Consider the following 24,452-nt stretch of genomic DNA (forward strand, 5'->3'; position numbering starts at 1 on the left):
CATCGGCTCCCTGCGTGGAGCCTGCTTCTCCCTCTGCCTGTGTCTCTGCCTCTCTCCCTCTCTCTGTGTGTCATGAATAAATAAAATCTTTAAAATAAAAAAATAATTTCAAAAAATCATTGTTAAAGATTCTAGCTTAAAGGGGCACCTGGGTGGCTCAGTCAGTTAAGCATCCTACTCTTGGTTTCAGCTCAGGTCATGACCTCAGGGTCATGGGATTCTCTGCTTCTCCCCCTCAATTAAAGAAATATTTTTAAAAAAAAGATTCTTGATCATAAATAATAACAGAAATTGACTCCAACTACCTTAAGCTATAAAGGACTCATTTAAGAACATCAGGGGCTTCTCAGCATCGTTTGGAAGCTAAGGAAGGCTTAGTAGGAGAGAAAACTCAACCAAGGTCAAACCAAGGTCAATGGTGTGGTCAGGGGATTGTTGCCGGGACGCCACCACGCGCTTGTAGCCATCACTGCTGCCGGCTTCCCGATGTCTGCCGCACCGTAACAACTATTCCAACTGTCCCTACGTCTTTGTGTCACTCTCTCATGGTCTGGATTTCTGGGCAGGATCATCTGATTCACTAACAATATCATGTGCCCATGTTCTAGCTGCCTGCGGTGTGCAGGGAGGATTGCTTGGCTTCCCACAAGGTCCATACAATGGGGATCCTTCCAGATACATAGGGTGTTCAAACGTGGGAAAGCTCAAAAAAAGACAAATGTCCACTACACTCAGATGTTGTGTTGTTGTTGCTATTATTATTTGTAATGTCCCACATCAGCTGCAGGGCTGGTCAAATTAAGACACTAATCACCATAAGTAGGCATTGCTTTTATAATGGAAATAGCCTTTTTCCTTTTTGATAAAACAAAAAGTGTCACACTTTTTGTGTCACACTCCGTGGATCAGAATGCATTTTACGTCACACGGTACAGATTAAAAAACAGGGTTTACTGGAGGGGGTTATAAGCCAAGGATCAGCGAGAAAAGGCCCAAGTCCATCTTCCCCTTGTCCCCCGGACAGGTGTGTCATGGGTCAGGAGCCACAGGACACACGGTGGGGCTGTGTTTTGGGGATGTCCCTTACCCCTCGTTTGCTTTTTTTTCTAGGTGCAACTTTACTAGTAAAGATAAAATCAGACTACTTGAGCACTGGGCAGTAGGCATTTATAGAGGGTCAGGAGTTCCCTGAGAAGGCTGATTTTCTAGAAAGGAGGAGTCTCCCAGTGGGCAGAAGGGGTCAGCGAGGAAGAGTGTGGGTCATGACACCCAGGCGGTGGCCCGGGTATGATGGCGGGCGTGCTGTCATCGAGTGCAACTACACAGGCAGAAGAGGGTAGGTTTGGGGGAAGTGGAGTTTGGTTTGGGACATGCAGAGTCTGGAGAACCCATGAGTCACCCCCAGACAACGCCAGGGTTCCCATTATACACCCTACAGTAGCCTGCGCCTCTCCTTCACGTTGCTTATTCCAACTGTACTTTAACCAGTAATTGCAGGATTAGTAGGGAATCTCCGTTCCAGGTTGTGAGCGCTCGGAGGTCTTGGCCCAGGTGTAACCTCTTCACTGCTCTATCCCCACACCTGGCGTAGGGTCAGACACAGAGCAAGAAAGCAAAACTTCTGTGTTGAATGAGTTAATGCATCTCCCCGGAGCCCTGCAGCAGGCCGTGGACACGTGGAAAGCCCTCGATTCGGGAGAGTTCTACACTTCGGCAGTAACTGAATCCGAAGCACTGGGTAAGACGGGTAAGCACCGAGCCCGGGGGGTGAGGAAGCCAAAGAGCCCAAGCCAGAGCCCCAGGAAGCATCGTCCCGGAGCAGCCAAAGGCCGGCAGAGAACTGGGAGAGGGGGGTGTTCTGGAAGCTACGGGAGAAGAGAGTTTTAAGCTGGGAGGAGTCAATGGAATCAAATGCTGTCGGGGGGCGGGGGGGGGGTCTCGTAAAATGAAAAACATCAACGCTTACGAAGCGCCTGGGCCCCAGGCTCTGTGCTATCAGCTCCCAGTGGGCCGAATCCCTAATCCTCGAGATCCCACGTGAGGCCGTGAGGCCGTGTGCCGATCACCCCCGACGGTGAGGCGCCCGCCTACCGAGTGGGAGGGCTGTACTGTGACCCCAGGCTGCCTGGTGCCCAAGCCCGTGCCCTTCACTGTTATATGTGGTGCCTCAGGGAAGAGGTAAGGGGGGGGGGGGAACATCAGTGGGAACAAATTTCAGTGGTGCTGTGGGGTAAAGCCATGAGGCAATGGATAAAAAGGGGGCTCCAAAGCGAGGGTCCAGATCAGAAGTTCCCTACAAAGAGTCATCAGCTGCACGGACACCCCTGGGAGCCCAGGAGACTCGCAGAACCTCGAGCCCCAGCCCCACCTTCTGAATCAGCTTCTGCGGCCTACGAGCTCCTCGGGTGATTCGTGTGCACGATGGCGTCTGACAAGTGTCGCACTAGATGATCTTTCAGGAACTTTGGTGCAGGAGGAAGAAAAACAGAAGTGAAAGTGAAAAAGGTGTTTTGTTTTTTTTTTTCCTCAGGTTGGAGAGCCTTGAGCATGTTTCTAGATGGAGACCAGTGGTTTGGAATTCCTGCAGAACATTAGAAGCACCTAGGGGGCTGTTAAAAGGACCAAATTCTTTAAAAAAAAAAAAAAAAAGATTTTATTTATTCATAAGAGACACAGACGCAGAGAGAGGCAGAGATACAGGCAGGCAGAGAAGCAGGCTCCATGCAGGGAGCCCGACATGGGACTCGATCCCGGGACCCTAGGGTCACGCCCTGGGCTGAGGTCAGCGCTAAACCACCGAGCCCCCCAGGCTGCCCTAAAAGGACCAATTTCCTAAGGCGTCCCCCTAAGAAAGGTGTGTGGCCCAGGTGATCTGATCCCCCCCAGGTGGGCTGGGGGTGGAGAACCACCCAAGGGGAAGGCACGAGCCGGGAAGGCCAGGTTAAGGGCGCAGGCGCCAGGGAATGAACAACGAATGAAGGCTTCCTCAGGGAAATGGGAAAGGATGGGATGAGGATGAAGAAATGCAAAGGAGAGGTTTGGAGAAGGAGGAAAAGCAGTAAAGCAGATTTCAAGAGGGCAGGGACCAGCAAGGGGACAGATACTCCACGAGAATCATGCCTTGAGCCGTGACCAGTTCCTTAGATGGTTGAGGCAGGCGTGGTGGCAAGCACGGTACCGGAGGTCGGAGGGTGGCACCGGCCCGCTCAGAGCCTTGCAGGGACTGTCCCCGCTCCCGATGACCTCTAGCACAGGAGGCTCTCGGTGTTCCTGCCTCGGGGCCTTGACGCTTGCTACCACCCCTTGGGCTGCTCCCTGACCTCAGCCGCGTCTCCTCCAGCGGGCTCTCCTCGGGATGTTCCCCCCCCTCCCCCCTTCTCCGAATTGTTATCCATCACGGGCCCCGACGTCAGGCCATAAGCTACCACGGGCCTGTTTAGATGGGCGCTCCGCAGTGCCAGCTGCACCGCCTTGCTCGCCGTGGGGAGCCCGCCGCCGGCCGAGGGCGCACAGGTGCCTGCTCAGAAGTTTGGAAAGTGGGGGATCCCTGGGTAGCTCAGCGGTTTAGCGCCTGTCTTCAGCCCAGGGTGCGATCCTGGAGACCCGGGATCGAGTCCCACGTCGGGCTCCCGGTGCATGGAGCCTGCTTCTCCCTCTGCCTGTGTCTCTGCCCCTCTCTCTCTCTCTGTGTCTATCATAAATGAATAAATAAATCTTTAAAAAAAAAAGTTTGGAAAGTGAAGGGACGGCACCTGCTACTTGGTGCAGGTGAACAGGATGCAGAGATGAGGCGTTGCTGGGGGCGCCTGCGGAGGTGGTGAGCTCGGGAGCCTGAGGAAGAGCAGGGGCGCCAGGCCGGGCCCGGGCATCTCGGGGGCGGCGCTGGCGGGAGGCACAGGTTGGAACGGGAAAGACGGCGGTTTCCGCGCCAGAGCCCCCGCTCCTCTCAGCCTCGACCCCAACCGCAGCGGCCTGTCCCGGAGGCTGCACCCAGGGCCTGGCCCTGACACCCGCACCACGGTCGCGCTGGGCAGTGAGCGCCCAGCAAGTGCTGATGGCTGTGACCAGCCCAAGACTGCGAACACAGCAAAGGCTGCACTGCAGAAGAGGCGGCCCTGACGTTCCCAGTCTTGGTCCCAAATGTCCTAGGCCGAGCTTGACCTTGCGACCTCGCCAGCACCCGGCACCCAGCACCCGGCACTCAGCACCTGGCACCCGGCACTCAGCATCCAGCACCCGGCAGTCAGCACCCGGCACCTGGCAGTCAGGACTGGCACCTGGAACCCAGCACTCAGCACCTGGCACTCAGTACCCGACACCCGGCACCCAGCACCCGGCACTCAGCACCCAGCAGCCGGCAGTCAACACCCAGGACCCGGCACTCAGCACCTGGCACTCAGCACCCGGCACTCAGTACCCAGCACCTGGCACTCAGCACCTGGCACCTGGAACCCAGCACTCAGCACCCAGCACTCAGCACCCGGCACTCGGCACTCAGCACCCGGCACTCAGCACCCGGCACCCGGCACCCGGCACTCAGCACCCAGCACCCGGCAGTCAGCACCTGGCACCTGGCAGTCAGCACTGGCACCCGGAACCCAGCACTCAGCACCTGGCACTCAGTACCCGACACCCGGCACTCAGCACCCAGCAGCCGGCAGTCAACACCCAGGACCCGGCACCCAGCACCCAGCACTCAGCACCCAGCAGCTGGCAGTCAACACCCAGGACCCGGCACTCAGCACCCGGCACTCAGTACCCAGCACCTGGCACTCAGCACCTGGCACCTGGAACCCAGCACTCAGCACCCAGCACTCAGCACCCGGCACTCAGCACCCAGCACCTGGCACTCAGCACCGGCACTCGGCACTCAGCACCGGCACTCAGCACTCGGCACTCAGCACCCGGCACTCAGTACCCAGCACCTGGCACTCAGCACCTGGCACCTGGAACCCAGCACTCAGCACCCAGCACTCAGCACCCGGCACTCAGCACCCAGCACCTGGCACTCAGCACCGGCACTCGGCACTCAGCACCGGCACTCAGCACTCGGCACTCAGCACCCGGCACTCAGTACCCAGCACCTGGCACTCAGCACCTGGCACCTGGAACCCAGCACTCAGCACCCAGCACTCAGCACCCGGCACTCAGCACCCAGCACCTGGCACTCAGCACCGGCACTCGGCACTCAGCACCGGCACTCAGCACTCGGCACTCAGCACCCGGCACTCGGCACCCAGCACCCGGCACTCGGCACCCAGCACCCGGCACCCGCGCAAACGTGTCTCTGCCTCGCCCCGCCGAGCGCGAGCTCGTCTCCCTTCGCGGCCCCCGGCTCCGGGCTCCGGCGGGTAGTCGTCCCTCGGCGCCTCCGGCTCCCGCCACCCTGACCCACCGGCGGGGCGTCTCCGGGGGAGGCGGGCGCGGCAGCCGTGGCTCCGCCGATCCCCGCGCCGGCCCCGCGCGTCCGAGGGCGGCCCGAGGCCGTGGCGCGGCCGGCGCTTCGGCCCCTTTAAGAGGCGGGGCCTCGCCGCCGCCGCCGCGAGCGCGATTGGCCGGCGCCGCCGGGGGCGGGACTCGGTTGCCGGGGAGCGGCGGCGGCTGCGCGGCGGCGCGAGGTGGCTGCTGGGGCGGGGCTGCGCGGCGGCGCGGGGGCTGCGGGAGCGCGGCAGGACGAGCAGGTCCCGGCGGGAGGCGCCGCCGCCATTGCCGCCGCGCTCGGGGCCACGGCGCCGGCCGAGCAGGGCTCCGGGCCGCCGGCACCATGGGCCAGTGCGGCATCACGTCCTCCAAGACCGTGCTGGTGTTCCTCAACCTCATCTTCTGGGTGAGCGCGGCCCGGGGCGCGGAGGGCGGCGGCGGGGAGGCCGCGGCGGGCGGCGGGCGGCGGGCGGCGGGCGGCGGGCGGGCTCCGGGCGAGGGTCCCGCGGGGGCGGGGCGCCGGCGGGCGGGGCTCCGGGGCTTTGGGCGGCCCCGCGCGGTCACTCGAGGTCGGCCCGGCGGGCTCTGCGGCGGAGGCTCCGCGCCCTGGGCCGCGCCGTGCGCTCGGGCCCCGTCCCCGGCCCCGTCCCCCGCCGCGGCCGCGTCCCCGTCCGCGTTTCCGTCTCCGTCCGCGTCCCCGTCTCCGACCCCATCTACGTCCCCGACCCCGTCCCCATCCCCCGTCGCGTCCGCGTCCCCGACCCCGTCCCGGTCCTCAGGCTTCGGCCTCGTCCCCATATCCGACCCCATCCCAATCCCCATCCCTCGTCCCGTCCCCGTCTCCATCTCCGTCCCCGACCCCGTCCCGGCCCCGTTTCCGTCCCCGTCCCTGGTCCCCGCGGACGCCCCCGGGCTCAGGCTCCGCAGGCCGCGGGGCTGCCGGGCGGGGACACCGAACACGGCGGGTACCTGCAGGGAAGCCTGTGTGCGCCGTGGCCGCCGGCGAGCGTGAGCCCGGTCGTGAGCCCGCCGAGCAGGGTCCGAGAGCAGGGCCCGCCTTCATCCGGGGGCTCCGGGCGCTCTCGGGCAGCCCCCAGAAGCGGGGTGTCCGGGCATCTCGTTTGGGCGCAGCGGGTCCTCACCGGGCGCTTCGGGGAGGCCCGGCCCACCTGCACCTGCCTCACCTGCACCCGCCCCACCTGCACCTGCCCCACCTGCACCCAGCCACCTGCACCTGCCCCACCTGCACCCGGCCACCTGCACCTGCCCCACCTGCACCCGGCCACCTGCACCTGCCCCACCTGCACCCGCCCCACCTGCACCTGCCCCACCTGCACCCGCCCCACCTGCACCCGGCCACCTGCACCTGCCCCACCTGCACCTGCCCCACCTGCACCCGCCCCACCTGCACCCGCCCCCAGATTCTGTTAAGCGTCTCTTCCTCGCATCCTGTGACTGGGAATACCTTGAGCGGTGCGGGAAGGTGCGCCCCTCAGCCGGTCTGCCTCGGGCCTAGACACCTGCCCCGCCAGTGCCTCCCTGCCTCTGTGCCCCTCCCTCACCTGCGCCCCCCCCCCCCCCCATCGGGAAAGAAGCCCAGCATTCTGTGCTTCCGCACCCGCGGTGGTCCTGAGAGCGCTGCTCACAGTCGCCTGCCACCGGGGGCTCCGGGGGTCACCTCCAGCTAGAGCAGCGCTTCTCACATCTTAGTGGGAGTCACAGACCTTTTTAAAAAGTCAAAAAAAAAAAGGTTTTTCCAGGGTCTTCAAATGAGAAACAGCTGTTAGGTAATAAGGTGCTTAGGCAGAGACTTGGCTTTGTACCCTGTACAGGTTCTTGGGATTTTTTATGGGCGTCGCTATTTGATTTTGAAAAATAAATTATCAAGTGGATTCTAGGCTGTTCAGTCTCAGGGACTGGAATTGTCAATGAAACAAAATATTTAAAATACAGGAACTAGGGACGCCTGGGTGGCTCAGGGGTTAACCCTCTGCCTTCAGCCCAGGGCATCATCCCGGGTCCTGGGATCGAGTTCCGAGTCGGGCTCTGTGCAGGGAGCCTGCTTCTCCCTCTGCCTGTGTCTCTGCCTCTCTCTGTGTGTCTCTCAGGAATAAATAAATAAAATCTTTAAAAAAAAATACAGGAACTATTTTCTTTATTTAAATTTTGGGGGCGCCTGGGTCGCTCATTTGGTTAAGCATCTGACTCTTGATGTCCGCTCAGGTCATGATGCCCAGGGCCTGAGGTTGAGCCCTGCACCCTGGCTGACACTATGGGGAATTTGCCTGGGAGTCTCTCTCTCTCCCTCTGCCCCTCCCTCCCTCCCACTTGCATGCACTTTCTCTTTCAAATAAACAAATCTTTAAAAATTAAAAAAATAATAATTAAATTGTCATTTACTCTAGAATATCAGTTGGGGATCCCTGGGTGGCTCAGCAGTTTAGCGCCGCCTTCGGCCCAGGGCGTGACCCTGGAGACCTGGGATCATCAGGCTCCACATCAGGCTCCCTGCATGGAGCCTGCTTCTTCCTCTGCCTGTGTCTCTCATTAATAAATAAAATCTTAAAAAATAAATAAATAAAATATCGGTTAATTCTAAGTGATTGCATGTGAATCTTTAGAAATGCCATAAGTATATGTACTGCTGGTATTTCTGTGAAGAGATGTTAGATTGAACTTTAGTTGTGCTTTTTTGTGGTGGATTATTGCCAAGACTAAAGTCATACTGTGTAGTAAAAATACCCTTTTTCTAGGTTAGCAGGATAGTAAAGCTTTTGTGAGATGTGAGAAGTTAAGCAATCGGGGGTGGGGGGTGGGGTGGGAATGTGGCTTAGAGCAGGATTAGCGGAACATAACTAATGAGGAAACAGTTTGAGATGCGTCTCCCACTAAAGGATCAAAGGACAGACTGTTGGAATCTGACGATGCTGGTAACGATAACTAACATTCGAGTGCTTCTGACACCAGGCAGTGTGCTAAGCACTTTACAGTGAGTGTCCTCACAGCAGCCCCATCTGGCAGCAGATCCTCTCCTGCATATTTTACGGATGAGGGCGTTGAGGTTTACTGAGCTGAAGTTGCACACCCAGGCTGTGGGAGCCTGCCTTCAAACCAGGTTGTCTCGTACTTTAGAGCCCATGATGTGAGAGCAAAGTGTGATTTTAAAAGATTTGGAAGCAGAAGGGGACTCCTAGGCCAAGGTCGAGTCACTGTCTCTAAACCATACTAGTTCTAAGCTTGGTTGGAGCCTGCACCATCATTTAAACTACACTGACTTGTCAGTTTAAAACATTAGGTCATTATGAGGAAGTACATACAACAGATGTTAACTTGTTCTGAGAATTTGTAATGCATTCTTCAGGGTTTGTTTTGTTTTGTTTTTAAAGATTTTATTCATGAGAGACAGAGAGAGGGGTGCAGAGATACAGGCTGAGGGAGAAGCAGGCTCCATGCAGGGGGCCCGACACGGGACTCGATCCCGGAACCCCAGGATCAGGCCCTGGGCCAGAGGCAGACACTCAGCCCTGAGCCACCCAGGCGTCCCCATTCTTCAGTTTTAATAAGTGTATTCTTATATAGCGGCCCCTCCTTCCTTTTAATGCCTTAACACACAGACACACAGGGAAGAATAAACATTCCCTGCATAGAGCACATCCAGAGTTTACCTAGGTTCCCTTGGGCAACTTTGTGAAGACTTTATAGCTCTGTAGCACTGGTTCTTTGCTATCAGATGGTATTGGCTGAATTGTGGATACTGGCTGACCGTGGATTAATTGCTTTGGCAAGTTCTCTAAACTATACCATTTAATATCTTGATAGTCCTGTTTTAGTTGGCAGTGTTCAATGCGCTGTTGAAAGAGCTGTGTACCTGAACTACTTGGGCTTGGCATTAAGTGACCTGACAGTCAAAGTTGTTAATGTTGACTTGGTCTGGATCCTTTTGGACAGTGCAGTGTAAGAAAGCTACCTGTGGAAAGGCACAAACTAAAAGGAGCAATCGTTTTTAAAATCCTGAAGGCTGGCTTGTTAGAACTAGAGAGTTCCTTACCACATTCCAGAATGTTAGGGTTTGTAGCTTGCAAGATAATTTTGGACAAGTGAAGTCAGGTGTACAACTTGAATCTCTGTTTTTTGGAGTGGCATACCTTTAAATGTAAGCATATTAGTGCTAGACCATGACATTTTATGGAAGACAGGAGTGTTTGAGGTATAAGGACTAAATGTTGAAGACTATTGGCATAGTCATTAGCCTCTTCTCTAAACTGCACCTTTGTACCGAGGTCAAAAAGAATTAATTCAGTGGGTCGTTTGATCTGACCCAGAGGAGGCCCCGTCTAAAACAAGCTTAAATCAGTATTTTTTAATTTTCAAGTTTTATTCTGGTAAATTAGTTGAGAATTCAGTCAAGTTCCATATAACACAAATTGCCCTTTTTCTACCCTATAAGAAAAAGCCAATTGGCTAGTATCTATTTTGCTAATATGTGTCTTAGGCATTATAGGGACTGCAAGAGAAAATCTTGTCTATGCTTTAGAATTTGTAATGTGACCTATCTATTCAGACTTCTTTTTCATCTGTGTGAGAGGCAATAGTAACACTAACACGCCTCTGGAGTAGGAAGTACTACAGGAAGTCAGACACTTTTTAAATGCCTTTAGAAATAACTTCAGAATGTGACACCTTCACTAATCATCATTCACTTATATAAAGTACCTATACATACAAATCATATTTGAAAGCCATATATAACCTTTAAGATTTATCTTTAAAGAAATTATTTTGATGTAATACTTCCGAGTATATTATAATTAAGCAAAATTGCTTTGTTAAATATAGCACGGATATCTGAGCATTTAATTTGTGCTTATGTTATTGATACAATGATGGAAAAGACAGTAAAGGTGTTCTTACAGAACTTGCTAGTGGAGCAAGCAAAAATAAGCAAGAAAAATATCAGATACTGATGTGATTGTGTAGACAATTAAAACATGGTGATATCATAGAGTGAGTGAATGGCTGCCTCAGGTCTGCAAAGAAGGTGAAATGTAATCTGGACTTTAAGGAGGAGCTGATTTGGGGGTGATTTGATGGTGATGAGGGCGTTTAAGGCAGGGAACAGCCTGTAGGCCTAATGGCAAAAATATACTTGGTATATTCAAATTACCAAAAGAAGATTTAACTATACTTCGTGCTTTTTTTTTTTTTTTTTTTTTTAATTTATGTGAGAGAAAGAGCACAAGCAAGGAGAGTGGCAGATGGCAAGGGAGAAGGAGGCTTCCCGAGGCGCAGGGAGCCCAATGTGGGCCTGGATCCCAGGACCCTGGGATCGTGACCTGAGCCGAAGGCAGACACCTGACCAAGTGAGCCACCCTGGTGCGCCTACCTTCATATTTCAAGGAAAACTTCTTGTCAGAAATCTCCTTATACATATTTCGTGTTTTCCAGCACATCGTACACATTTGGATTGGGGATATGATAACTTTTAAAACTGGAAATTTCCTCAGACATCCTGGAATTAACTTCTCTGTTTCCTGTATTTCTATCCTCATGAATGACTACTCTGACAAAGACTGTGTCATCAGAACACACCTTCAGCTAACAGTTTTGTTTTGTTTTTTCCCGTGATTGTTTTTCAGTTCACTAGGAGAAAAGCAAACTTTGTCAGTAAGCAAGTCATGGTACATAATAGGAGACCTATTTCTTCCCTTGTCTTTGGCAGTTAAAGACAGTGAATGTTTCCAGTCTTACTTCATTTTCAGTCATCTGTCCACTGATAAGTGCCTTGTGGCTCTGAGTGATTGTTGGCTGAAAGGACTCAGCATTGGGATCTTGGAATCAGTCGGGTGACCAAATGCAGGAATGCTCTCTTTAGCTGGAATTTAAGAAATGGGTTGTTTATTAGCTTTTTAGAATGTTTATCATTGTATTGAAATATTTTCATGTATTTTATTCCGTAAGATCCAGTTCAGGTTAGGATTTTTGCAGATAACATATTCCATAAAATTTATACTTGCACCAGACAGGTCTACCTTAAAAATCATTCACTCGTAAATGCTTGTTGAATATCTATGCTTTACTTGTTTCTGAGAAATACAAGAAGCAAAAGACATAGTCCCTTTCTCATAGTTCCTTTTCTCATAGTCCCTTTGTAGTCAGAGTAGGTTATAGGGATAGAAGGTCTCAGGAAAAAAAAAAAAATGCATGTTTAAACTCCATGCTTCTCAGATGACCCTTGGAGCCTTACAATCTGAAAATAGCCAGTTTCCATGCTGCTAAAATAATCGGCTCTGGCATTTGGTTCATCTCCAATTTCATTGCCACCCAAACTTTTGGGTCTTTCAACTGGTAGGTATAAATTGGATTAGGTGAATAAGTTTGTTAAACTAGATAAATAATGGAATAAAAAACTAAATACAGAAAAAAATGAAAATAGGGCAGAATTGAGGAACATGACCTCTGGAATATCATCAAAGTAATAGTGGTGTAAAAGGATTAAAACATTTCTTCTTTAGGAATAGTGACAATAATGTGGTGATGTAGATAATGATGGCAGTAGAGACTTATTGTCAAAACTGCAAGCCTAAGCAGGAATTTTTTTTCTTTTTTTCTTTTGTCTCCTTGAAAGGTGATGTTGGGGGGTGGGGAGGGATAATGTGTACTGAAATAATCAGAATTACGTTAGATAATCAGAAAACATCTGAAGATGAGTCAAAGCCAGGTAGACCAGAGAAAAGTGATAAACGGGAGATTGGCAGAGATGCCTAAAGTATTTGGGGTGGAAGAGATGCCTATTTTATATTGGTGGTTAAGGACACATAGAGAAATTCATTCATGAGAAAACAACAAACTCTTGATTTCATATATAATTTTAAATATTTTACTTTTCTGATAATGCAATAATATACTTGCTCTTTAAGAAGACACTAAAAAATATTTTAAGAAAACCAGCATCACCATAGCTCCACATGGAGAGACAAACAGTATTTAAGTGTGTTTTTTAAATGTCTGTATGTGATACGTTTTCCCTTAGCACACAAGTATATTGCTAAATTGTGATTTAACAAAATATTATTTTTTAAAAGATTTTTTTTTAATAAAGTTTTTTTTAATTTTTATTTATTTATGATAGTCACAGAGAGAGAGAGGCAGAGACACACAGGCAGAGGGAGAAGCAGGCTCCATGCACCGGGAGCCTGACGTGGGATTCGATCCCGGGTCTCCAGGATCGCGCCCTGGGCCAAAGGCAGGCGCTAAACTGCTGCGCCACCCAGGGATCCCTAAAAGATTTTATATATTTATTTATTCATGAGAGACACAGAAAGACAGACACAGGCAGAGAGAGAAGCAGGCTCCCTATGGGGAGCCCAACGCGCGACTTGATCCCAGGACCCCAGGAGACGCCCTGAGCCAAAGGCAGATGCTCAACCACTGAGCCACCCAGGCGCCCCTTAACAAAATAGTTAAAAGCTATAATGCCAAATGTACTTCTGGATGCCAGGGTTTTTTCTTTTCCTTTTGTTTTTGCTATAATTCCGCTACAGTATTATAACATTTTGATGAACATACTTTCCATACAAATCTTTGTTTCTGTCTGATTTATTTTTGTAAGGATAGATTCCTAGAAATGGAATTAAGAGATACGGAAGCATAAATACTGAGGATGGTATGTGTTGCCAGATTTCTTTACAAAAAGATTATTCTGTATTGATCTCTGTTCCAACCTGAGGGTTCTTTTCTCTTTACCCTCACACATCTTTGAATACAGCTTTGCTTGCCCTTTTTTTTTTTTTTTTAAGATTTTACTTATTTGAGAGAGAAAATGAGAGCGAGGGAGAGTGAGCGTGCAAGGGGAGGGGCAGAGGGAGCAGCAGACGCACGCCCCACTGAGCAGGGAGCCTGATGCGGGGCTGAAACCCAAGACCTCAGGATCATGACCTGAGTCAGGGCAGAAGGCAGACCCTTAACCGAATGAGCCACCCAGCACCCTGCTTGGCTTTCTTACTGATTTGTTAGGTAGAAAATGATATTATCTTAAGAGCTTCAGAAAATCTTGGTAAGAGTAGATTTAGTTTCTCAAAGGATTTGGAATCTTTGGAATAGCCTTTATTTCCCTTGAAAGTTGATAAAGTGAATGAAATATACAGGCATTGGGCTTGGTAAAGGAGCGGTTGTGTTTAATGATATGAGGTATTAGTAAGAGTTGAAACAAAGCATATTTGGACTAGAGAATATTATGGTATGTAGAATGCTGAAAGATTTAAGGTGACTTTTAAGATGCTTGTAATGGCACAAAGGTGGAGTGTGGGGAAGCTTTCTGAAATGCATCGTGTAGAGTTACCAGTGGATTCCTTGCAGGAGAGAAGCGTGGTACATAAAAAACTAATATGAGTGAACAGGAAACTGAACTAAATGTTAAAAGATGTACATAATACATAAGATGGATTTCTGCTGGTATTTTTACCCTCTGCTTTCTTTTTGAAATCTGCTCTCTCACAGTGTCTGGAGTACACAGTAGTTTTCACCTTGACTGTTTTTTTTTTCCAACATTCCAGTCACTTTTACTTTATTAATTGATTCTTTGAGGTAAAAATTAGTCTGAAGGAGCAGTTCATGCAGGCAGATAAGAACTTGTCAAACGTTGTGATTTTATTTTATTATTTATTTATTAGAATATTTTATTTATTTATTCATGAGAGACAGAGAGAGAGACACACACACACAGGCAGAGGGAGAAGCAGGCTCCATGCAGGGAGCCCGATGTGGGACTCGATCCCGGGTCTCTAGGATCAGGCCTTGGGCGGGAGGCAGGTGCTAAACCGCTGGGCCACCTGGGCTGCCCAAACATTATGATTTTAGCTGAATGACCTCACGTGGTCCTCATCCTTACACTGTCTTGATTCTTGCCGGTTGTGGATATGAATTGATGACTGTCTTCTGTTCTTCTTTGCTTTATCTTCAACCAACTGTTCTATGGGATGCGTTCACCTTCACATTTCTAACTTTCCATATAGGTACACTTCTCACAGCAGTGCTGTTTTATTCCCTACTGATAACAAATCTGCTCAGTTTTTAATAGGGCCACATTCCCTCGTCAAGTTTCACTGTGGGTGATGTGCCCCCTTTCCTTTCATATTCCTTCTTCCTTAGGAAATTAAACAATTTAATAGTTTTGTGGATTTCAGCATTTCATCAGCCATTTCTTTCACAGAATATTTGAAAAATAGAAACAAAAACCACCCAACTATAGTTTTCTGTAATTTATAGTTTCTAAACTATAGAAAAAGCAATCTTATGTAAGGTTGAAATGTTTTACTTTAAAAGAGACTTTACATTTGTGTGTGTGTGTAGTGGGAGGTAAAGGATAAAATGATACCGTACTTCTGGAACTCGCCTTCCGAAATTATATGGCAAGATAGCTTCATTTTTTAGAGAAGTATCCTGGTGTGGAAAAGCACCAGCTCTCCCAAAATCCTAAAATTCTGTGGCTTAATTTAGGGCATGAGTTTTTTAAAAGATAAGGAACAATAGTTTTTACAAAGATGATTCTTCTGATAGTCTGAGCCCTCAGCCTTTTTCCTTTCTCTCCCTCCATGTCTTTGTAAAAAGAACAAGTATTTTTAGTTCCCGTCCTGGCACAAATCCTCCTCCTGGGCTTAGATTTTCTTCCGCAGTAACTAAAGCAGCGCAGTTGCTTCCAAGCTCCACATTCCATCTCCTGTTCTGCGGCACCTCGCCCTGCGCGGAGGCTTTGTGGGCCCAGCCCAGATCCTTTGATGGACCCAGGCCCGCCGCGACCTCCAGAAGCGGACCTAACCCCACTCCCCGGTGTAAAGCCTTTCTGATAGCCGTAGTTCCTATATCAGACATCTGTGCGACGACCCCGCGTGCTCGTTGGGAATCACCTACAACTTCTCTGCTTACCATGCAGCTCTACCTTTGTTTTTAGTACTGGTGGTGAGAAGTCATTGAAGACGTTGCTTATTGTTTTTAGGTCTTCAGCTGTTGTTAAGACGCCTACTTTAGATTTCCAAAGAAACATGTCATTTCATAAGTGGTTTATTATGCAATTCAAGATATAAGCACTGTATACAGATATCAAAAGAAAATTTTGAAGTCCTCAATTTAGGAAACAAGCCTCTGTTTATGACCAGTGTGATTTATATACTCACATACCAGCAGTCAGTGCAGTTTCTGCTTTGGTGTGTGCAGCTAATATACGTTGTTACCCACTATGTGTTCAAAATAGAGCTCTGTTATGTTCTCAGCTCTGCTGTGTGAATTGGATGTTGACTGGTTTGCAGCCTGGGAAAAGATACTGCTCTCAAGTCAATTAGAAAAAAATAGGCATCCTTACAGATGGCATCTCCTGCTAGCCTTCCATTGCATTTGTCACATGTCTGGTGGTATCTGCTGTTGGTTTGTTTTTCTGCTTCCTCAGTCTCACTTTCAGTTGAGTGCTTCAGTCTGGGTGAAGAGTGGCAGCCCTGGAAGCATTTCCCTTGGCTCATTCCCAGGCAACACCAATTGTGAGTCTCTTTAGGTGGAAAACTCATCATTTTGTATTTAAAATGCAAATACTGAGACACTTGAGTGGCTCAGCGGTTGAACGTCGGACTTTGGCTCAGGGCGTGATCCCGGAGATCCGGGATTGAGTCCCACATCAGGTTCCCCTTGAGGAGCCTGCTTCTCCCTCTGTGTCTGCCTCTCTCTCTCTCTCTCTCTCTGTCTCTCATGAATAAATAAATAAAATCTTTTAGATAGATAGATAGATAGATAGATAGATAGATAGATGCATGCAAGTACTTCAGTGTCTGTGCTTCAGATTGAATACATATCTCTTCCAGTTTTATCTTGTTTTCATTCAGATTTCTGTAGGCTAAAATTTCATTTATTAGAAGCTCAAAAATAGAATTTATTATTCTTCTTATTTTTTAAGATTTTATTTATTCATGAGAGACACAGAGAAAGAGGCAGAGACACAGGCAGAGGGAGAAGCAGGCTCCGTGCAGGGAGCCTGATCCAGGACTCGATCCCAGAACCCTGGGATCACACCTTGAGTGGAAGGCAGATGCTCAACTGCCGAGCCATCCAGGTACCCCTGGAATTTATTTTAATTAAGCCTTTTAAGATATTAATATTGCCTTTTAGAGTAAGAAAGGCTAAGAATCTAAAGAATAGAAAGGTGACTAATGAAGACAAACTGGACAAAATTTGATTTCCATTTAGAATTTTTTTGAATTGAGGACCGAAGGTATTTACTTTAGCAAAATATGTGTGTACGTACATGTGTTTGTTTATCACACATATATAGTCAAGAAAAAGTAGCATTGGGGCACCTGGGGTGGTTCAGTCAGTTGAGTACCCCACTCTTTTTTTTTTTTTTTAAGATTTTATTTACGTATATGACAGCACAAGCAGGCAAAGGGAGAGGGAGAAGCAGGCTCCTCCTCACCGAGCAAGGAGCCCTACACAGGGCTCAGTCCCATGAGCTAAGCTGAAGACACACACTCAACTGCCTGAGCCAAAGTATCCCACTCTTAATTTTGGCTCAGCTCATGACCTTGGGGTGGTGAAATTGAGCCCTGGGCCCTAGGGGCCCAGTGGGGAGTCCGCTTGAGATTGCCTCCCCCTGTTCTTCCCATGGCTCACAAGCACACAAGTGCTCTCAATCTCTCAGTAAATAAATAAATCTTAAAAAAAAAAGTATTTGCTAAGAATGTTACATGGTCTATGTACTTCTATAATTAATGTGCCCAAGCTATTAAGCTATTTTTCTTCTTTTCCCTTTCCTATGCTTACCTTCATCCCATACTAATGTATGCCTTAATATGTCCATGAACTCTGAGAACTTTTGAACAGGCGTGGTTGCTGTAAGTGCAGCATTTATAAACTAAAAATCTATTCCAGATGTGATGGCTATCGGGTATTTAGTGAACCAGATTGAGTCGCCAAATCATGCTTGAATAGTGAACTAAAAACTATAAATATTAGGCTAAAGAGAGAAAAAAAAACTAAAGCTTATGATAGAAATGGGAGGTGTGATTTCAAGGGAAAGAATGAGATAAATTGTATCAATAAATTTTGATTGATTGCACCAAACACCTAAAATGGTGTTTAAAGGGTGGTAAAGGGCTAAAAGACAGATGGTCAGAATTTGTTCCCTGAAAGTATGCTGAGACGCGCATAGTTATGACATTGTGTGTGTCTGTGTGTAGGAGACATATGTAAGTTGTGACAGTTGTAATGAATGCCCTGTTAGAGAGCCAGGTGATGTGTGAGTGGATAAAAGGCACCTGATCCAGCCTGAAAAGGTCAAGAATCTGAATCTTAGTGGGCAACAAGGAGTCCTCAGGCCCATGTAGAGCGGGCATTCCAAAGAGCAAAGCAGAGAGGCATAAAGTGAGGAAATATGTGGTACATTTGGGCATAACAGTTTTCTCTTAGGGTTATGAAGGGTAATGGGGTCAGTGAGGAGCAGGGGGCAGCAGCTTGTTCAGCAGGGGCCTTATTTGCCTCATCCTGATTTTAAACAAGCTCCTGTCCTGATCTGGTTTGCCTAAACTAAATGGGTCCCATAGACTAAAGAAATCAACAGTGTTTGGGTTGAAAGAGTTGATGCTATTTCTAATATTACTGTGGAGGCTGTTTTCTAGTTTGGAGGTGAAATCATTCTTTTCCTGAGGAAGTCTCAGAGTGCTCTACAAATGATAACTCATTACGCCAAATGTTTTAACACTTAGCTTCACACTGCTTTTGATCATTCACATGTAAGCAAATGGCATTAGGCTGTCAGCATTGAGCAGGTACACAGTGGCAGCAAAATGATGGCAGAGGAGAGAGAGTACGTGTGAAACTCCGACGCTGGAGAGTGGTGTCTGGAGCAGCACTGAATGAGGCAGATCTCAGTTCCATGAGTTTCTGGATTCACTTTCCCTTTGGGTGCTCTCAAACCTTGTTATTCAGAGTTTAGTCCAAGAACCAGCAGCATCAGCATCACCTGGGAATTTGGAAATGCGGCGTCTCGGGTCCCAGCCCCAGACCTCCTGAATCAGAGTCTGCAGTTTAATAAGATCCTCAGGTGACTGCTGTTCACCGGAGAGTTTGAAAAGTACCATTCTAGGCAATAACTAACGGTTTGTGAAGCTCTTTAATTAACTGAGCCTTCTGGCTTTATTATTTCAGTCTTAGTTAGGATAGTAAGTTTTTGGAAAGTAGGTATCAAGGTTACTAGCTATTATATTTTCTTTTTCCAAGTGGATGGATAAAGGTTAGAAATGCAGATTCTGGAGTCGGATTGTCTGGATTCAAATCTTGGCTCTGCCACTTGTACATGGTTTCTTCGTTCGTTGAGGGCAACTGCAGTGAGCAAAGGTAGAGCCCACCACCCCACTGGTCTGTGACCTGTAGTCGAGTTACCAATAAGCCTTTGTTGTGTGTTTGGGGGCAGGAGAGTTCATTTTTGTCAGTATTACTGGATTCATGGTCTCTTGATCTTAACTGACGCACCAATTACTGAAAAGAAGGCATAGCATTTGGGAAACTTTTCAACTTCAGTAGAAAAAAAACGTTTTAATGAATAATAGACTTTCAGCTTCAGTGTAAAAAAAGTATATAAATAGATTTAAAAATGATGGCAAATCTGATTAAATCATAACATGCTAAGAAATAGTAGGAACATTTTGCTAACAGAGCTTAAAGATTTTTACCAGTGCTCTGATCTTGTTTTCTGCAGGGGGCAGCTGGCATTTTATGTTATGTGGGAGCCTATGTCTTTATCACTTACGATGACTATGACCACTTCTTTGAAGATGTGTATACTCTCATTCCTGCTGTAGTGATCATAGCTGTAGGAGCCCTGCTTTTCATTATTGGCCTAATTGGCTGCTGTGCCACAATCCGGGAAAGCCGCTGTGGACTTGCCACGGTAAGTTACCACTTCACCAACTGCATGTGTCACCGTAGTATGTGGGAATATTTCATTTGTAACTGGCTTGAATCGAGCATGAGAGAGCATGAGACACCGTAGGCTCTTTGCCTCTTAAGATTGAAACAAAATTAGCACTTCTCTGCAATCTAGCAGTTATCTCTGGTAACTGTTTTTATATCAAGATAATATTTAGAGCAGTTTTTAAAATTTGTATTTAATTTTGACACTATTTTCTTCCTTACAGTTTGTCATCATCCTACTCTTGGTTTTTGTCACAGAAGTTGTTGTTGTGGTTTTGGGATACGTTTACAGAGCAAAGGTATGTTGTCTACTGTAATTCACATGTTTTAAAATTAATTAATTTCATTTGATTAATGTACACAGTTTGATTAATTTTAATTAATTTAATCAATTAATTTTAATTAATTAAAATTGTGTAATTCACAGGTTTAAGTATTTCAGATAGAACAAATTCATTTTATCAGAGTAAACATTTTCTTTTGCCTTTCTTCAGTTTAGTCACTGCTTTAAAAATCTAAAGTAAGTTAGAAGTTGCACAGAGTAAGGGATGCCTGGGTGGCTCAGCATTTGAGCATCCGCCCTCAGCTCAGGGCGTGATCTTGGAGCCCCGGGATCAAGTCCCGTATCGGGCTCCCTACATGGAGCCTACTTCCCCTATCCCTGCCTCTCTCTGCATCTCTCATGAATAAATAAATAAAATCTAAAAAAAAAAAAATTGCACAGAGAACAGATTGATAGTTGCCATTCATGGGAGATTGGGTGAAATGGATGAAGGGAATCAAAAAGTACAAACATCCAGTTACAAAGTAAGTAAATCATGGGGATATAATGTACAGCATGGCAACTTAAGTTAGTATTACTATAATGTATATTTGAAAGTTGCTAAGAGAGTATATCTTAAAAGTTCTCTCATCACCATAAAATTATATAATTATATGTGGTGAAGGAATCAGACTTACTGTGGTGATTATTTTCCCTATAAAAAGTTTGAACCACACTGAAACTAATATATAATGTTAGATGTCAGTTTTACCTCAAAAAAAAGCATTTAGTAAACATAAGTCCAGTTTTCTGGCTTAATAAAGAGAACATACCAAAGAACTGGGCTTTTGTTTTCTGTTTAAGAATACTGAAACATTTCAGGCTCTTCTTTCTGAACACTTATTTCCACCAAACGTACCCGTGTAGGCATCTGAGATTGTGTTTAATGTGGATTTTGATCTCAGGAAGTCTGCTGAAAGTTTGATTATTTCAGTTTTGTTTTGTTTTTTTTTTTTTAGATTTTATTTATTTATTCATAGAGATGCAGAGAGAGAGAGAGTAGCAGACACATAGGCAGAGGGAGAAGCAGGTTCCATGCAGGGAGCCTGACGTGGGACTCGATCCAGGGTGTCCAGGATCACGCCCTGGGCTGGAGGCAGCGCTAAACCGCTGCGCCACCAGGGCTGCCCTGATTATTTCAGTTTTAATGTATTTTTCTACTACAGTAATTTTTTTCTACAATGTATTCTGCGCTGTGTCAGTTGGGATCTTATGAGAAGTACATGCAAAGATGGAATTCAATGTACATGGATTCTGTTAGAGCAAAGGCCTGTGAGAGAACATGGAGAAGGAACCAGGACTGGCTGAGAGCTAGCAGGCCTAATGCAAGTGTAATCCCCAGTACTTGTTAGTGTAATTATGTAGTTAATTAAATATTGACTAAGTCCATGAAAAATATGAGTACATGAAAAAAAGAAAATTGAATGATTTGAAAAGACTTGGTAAAAACAAGTAGTTACTAAAACATTTCTGATCAAATCAGGTATGGGTATGATCACTATAAAAGTTTAGGGGAAATTTATTAACATTTAGTAGAATTCCACACTTTGATTGTGTTATGTCTCTGCAGTTTCAAGAAACCCAAACTGGAAGTCATTGTCAATGTATTAAGGATGTGATTTGTGCAGAACAAATGATAAAGAGCTCTAGTCAGTGAATCCTCTGCAAAGACAAGATAGGCTTACATCTTAAGATTGGTGTGAAATACCTATTTCTGTGGTTCAAGCTAAATGAAAATGTTTACTTTTTTAGAAGTCTTTGATTTTTATGGACTTTCTCAGTTAACCAACCAAGCACTACTGACCACGGGAGGCTTCTCCATTTTTAAATCCAATATAAGTGCATTTATGGCTCATTTTTACATGTGGGGTAATAATGAAAAACACAGATGTCCTTTGGATTGGAGATAGTATATGAAAGTCAGTTTGGGTCATGGTTAGGTCTTTTCGTTCCACAAATATTTATTAGGAATAGTTTTAGAACTTTGTCAAAATCATAGATGGCCTACTTGGATTTCAAACTATATTTGACAAAAATATTTATATATAGGTACCCATAAATATATACACCCAGCTCACCCAGTTGACCTTTGAACAACACAGGTTTTGTTTTTTTTGTTGTTGTTTGTTCGTTTGTTTTTTTAACACAGGGGTTTTGTATGTACAAGTTAACATGGGACATAAATCTCTGGACCCCAAAGGGTAGAGATCAGCCCGAGGGGTTTCCTACTGGCCCATATATTCTCTATGTAAGACATGCTAGAGAATATTCAGCTATCCCCTTTATTACATTAAAGCTGTCTGCTGAAAGAAGGATTTGTTTTAAAATTTGATTCATCCAGGCCCACCTCTAACCCCAGACTTTTTCATGTGGTTGATTTGTTCATGCAGAATTTCCAGCTAACCCTTAACTAAACTTTATAGGCACACCCTAGTGACTGTTCCACAGGGGGGAGACGTTACAGCCCTTTGTAAAATTCTTCTGGAGCTTCAATTAGAGGCTGTTGTAATATCTAATCACAACTCACTTTTCTCATTTGAGGCAAGATAATAGAAACATTAAACCAAGAGCAAGTAATTTCTGGACAAGATAGTCCCCCCCCCCCCACCTCCATCCCCCTTGATGGATTCTGCTACAATGTATATTTTAAAGATTGAACCTGGGACTCTGAATTCCTTAAGGGCCAGGCCGTCATCTTTGCCCAGCAGTGGCAAGGTGCCTGACCTGGTATAATAAGTGTGATGAATTGGTGGATTGATTGAATGAAAAAAAAAATATTACACAGCAAGACTTCTAGTCTCATTTAATATAGCAAAGTGTACTATTCTAATTTGTACATATTTAGCTTTCTTTAAATTACCTCAGAATGAGCTCCAGATGAATCGTTGGTCAGCTGAGAAGTTCAGATTTCCTCAGCTTATAAATTCCCTGTATGGAAGGGCGACGTAAGATTTCTGATTTCTGTTTTAGAACTAAATTGAGGGCTTCATTTTCCTTTGCCCTTTGAAAAAAAATGGCTTGGTTCTGGACATAGAAAAAGATGGCTGTGAGTTGAGATCCTGCCTTCTGTGCCTATCTTGAGGAGTGAGAGGTCCTGCCAACTTGAACACCAAGGCAGCTGTTGCCAGCCACCCCTGCTTGCCCCTCTTTCCTCTTTCTTCGTCACTTCCTTTTCTTTTACCTATTTTGCCTGTTTTTGCTTTCCACCTACAGTGCCATCTAAGGTTAAACAGGCCTACCTTAAATTAATTAATTGGGGTATAACTTTAGAGCTATGATAAAAACATAATAGAGGTATTCTTTCTGTAACTTAGAGTTTTAAATCAAAGGCATAATATGCCAATTTAATATTCAAACCACTGATACATAAGGTACCAGGCAAAGATGCCCCAAAAAGGAATGCATTGGATTATGCCCCTACGGGTTATCCACTTTATCACATAACTGGTATAATTACTAAGTGGGCCTAATCAGCTTAGAAGGGTAAGGAGAATCTTAACGCAAGCATATTTTACTAAATGACACTTTCTTGCCACTGTAGTGATTGGCAGCAATAAGTTAGAAAGGATTTATTTCCTGTCTTTCCATTCACACAACATGGAACTGCACTTTTTTTATAAAGTGCCACTTATACAGACTGATTTTTTTTTTAACCTGCTGATTACTTCTGCATATTTGGCCAAATCTCAACATTGAATTAAAAACTGGAAAGCAAAACAAAAAACAAAAAACAAAAAACAAAACTGGAAAGCATGTTGGTATTTGTTCCAAAAGTTGAAGTTGGGGGGGGGGGGGTAATTATTTTTGCCTCTGTTGGAACAAAAAGTGAGTAGGTCCAACCTACTAAAAGTTTACTTGAAACGGAAGGCATGGGATCCCTGGGTGGCGCAGCGGTTTAGCGCCTGCCTTTGGCCCAGGGTGCGATCCTGGAGACCCGGGATCGAATCCCACGTCAGGCTCCCGGCGCATGGAGCCTGCTTCTCCCTCTGCCTGTTGTGTCTCTGCCTCTCTCTCTCTCTCTCTCTCTCTCTCTCTCTCTCTTTCTCTGACTATCATAAATAAATAAAAATTAAAAAAAAAAAACGGAAGGCAGTTCATTTATAATTTAGGATATGTGTCTCAGGGTTCAGCTGCGTTCTCCCTCTTAAATAGGTTGTTAATCTTCCATCTTGCACACACTCTTGTTTGAATGCTTTTAATCTGTCTGAATTTTCAGTTGAATCTCCATAGAGGTAGGAAGGGTTCACAGAGATGTCTGGCAACTTGCCATACATGTGACTTAGGGTATTTTAGCTGAAGTCTTGACAAATATTAATTTTACCAGTATTTTTAAGGAACCAAATTCTTTGTTTTGATTCAGGTGGAAAATGAGGTCGATCGCAGCATTCAGAAAGTGTATAAGGCCTACAATGGAACGAACCCTGATGCTGCTAGCCGGGCTATTGATTATGTACAGAGACAGGTGAGCTCTCTTGAGGCGGATTTGTTTTTGAGAGCCAATTACTGTTGGGTCCACCTTAAACTAGCTGCTGTTACTAGATAAATTAGACATCTATTCTCATAGCCATGGTTATCTTCATGATGTCTAATATTTTTACCTTCACACTTGAAAATTTTTTTCCATTGTCACCTAATCAAAGCCAGATAAGAAGCATTTGACTTTTTACCAAATAATTAGTGAGTAAGGTGATCATGAAAGACAGGTATGATCACAGGGAAAGGTGGGAGCCTTGAGGGACTTCAGAGGAGGTAAGAGGTTTTT

At 46.5% G+C, this 24,452-nt stretch overlaps 1 protein-coding gene across 1 annotated transcript in view; it reads left to right on the forward strand.

Annotated features, from left to right (window-relative positions):
• The first annotated feature begins 5,638 nt into the window (after nt 1-5,638).
• Nucleotides 5,639-24,452, forward strand: part of TSPAN3 (tetraspanin 3) — a 28,162-nt gene continuing 9,348 nt past the window's right edge. Inside the window, exons 1-4 of the mRNA XM_072809828.1 lie at nt 5,639-5,827; nt 19,154-19,345; nt 19,593-19,667; nt 24,051-24,152. Coding sequence (XP_072665929.1) covers nt 5,765-5,827; nt 19,154-19,345; nt 19,593-19,667; nt 24,051-24,152 — 432 coding nt within the window. The 5' untranslated portion in view covers nt 5,639-5,764. The remainder of the gene's footprint in view (nt 5,828-19,153; nt 19,346-19,592; nt 19,668-24,050; nt 24,153-24,452) is intronic.

Source organism: Canis lupus, chromosome 32 (assembly GCF_048164855.1).
Source record: "Canis lupus baileyi chromosome 32, mCanLup2.hap1, whole genome shotgun sequence".
Lineage (NCBI taxonomy): Eukaryota > Metazoa > Chordata > Mammalia > Carnivora > Canidae > Canis > Canis lupus.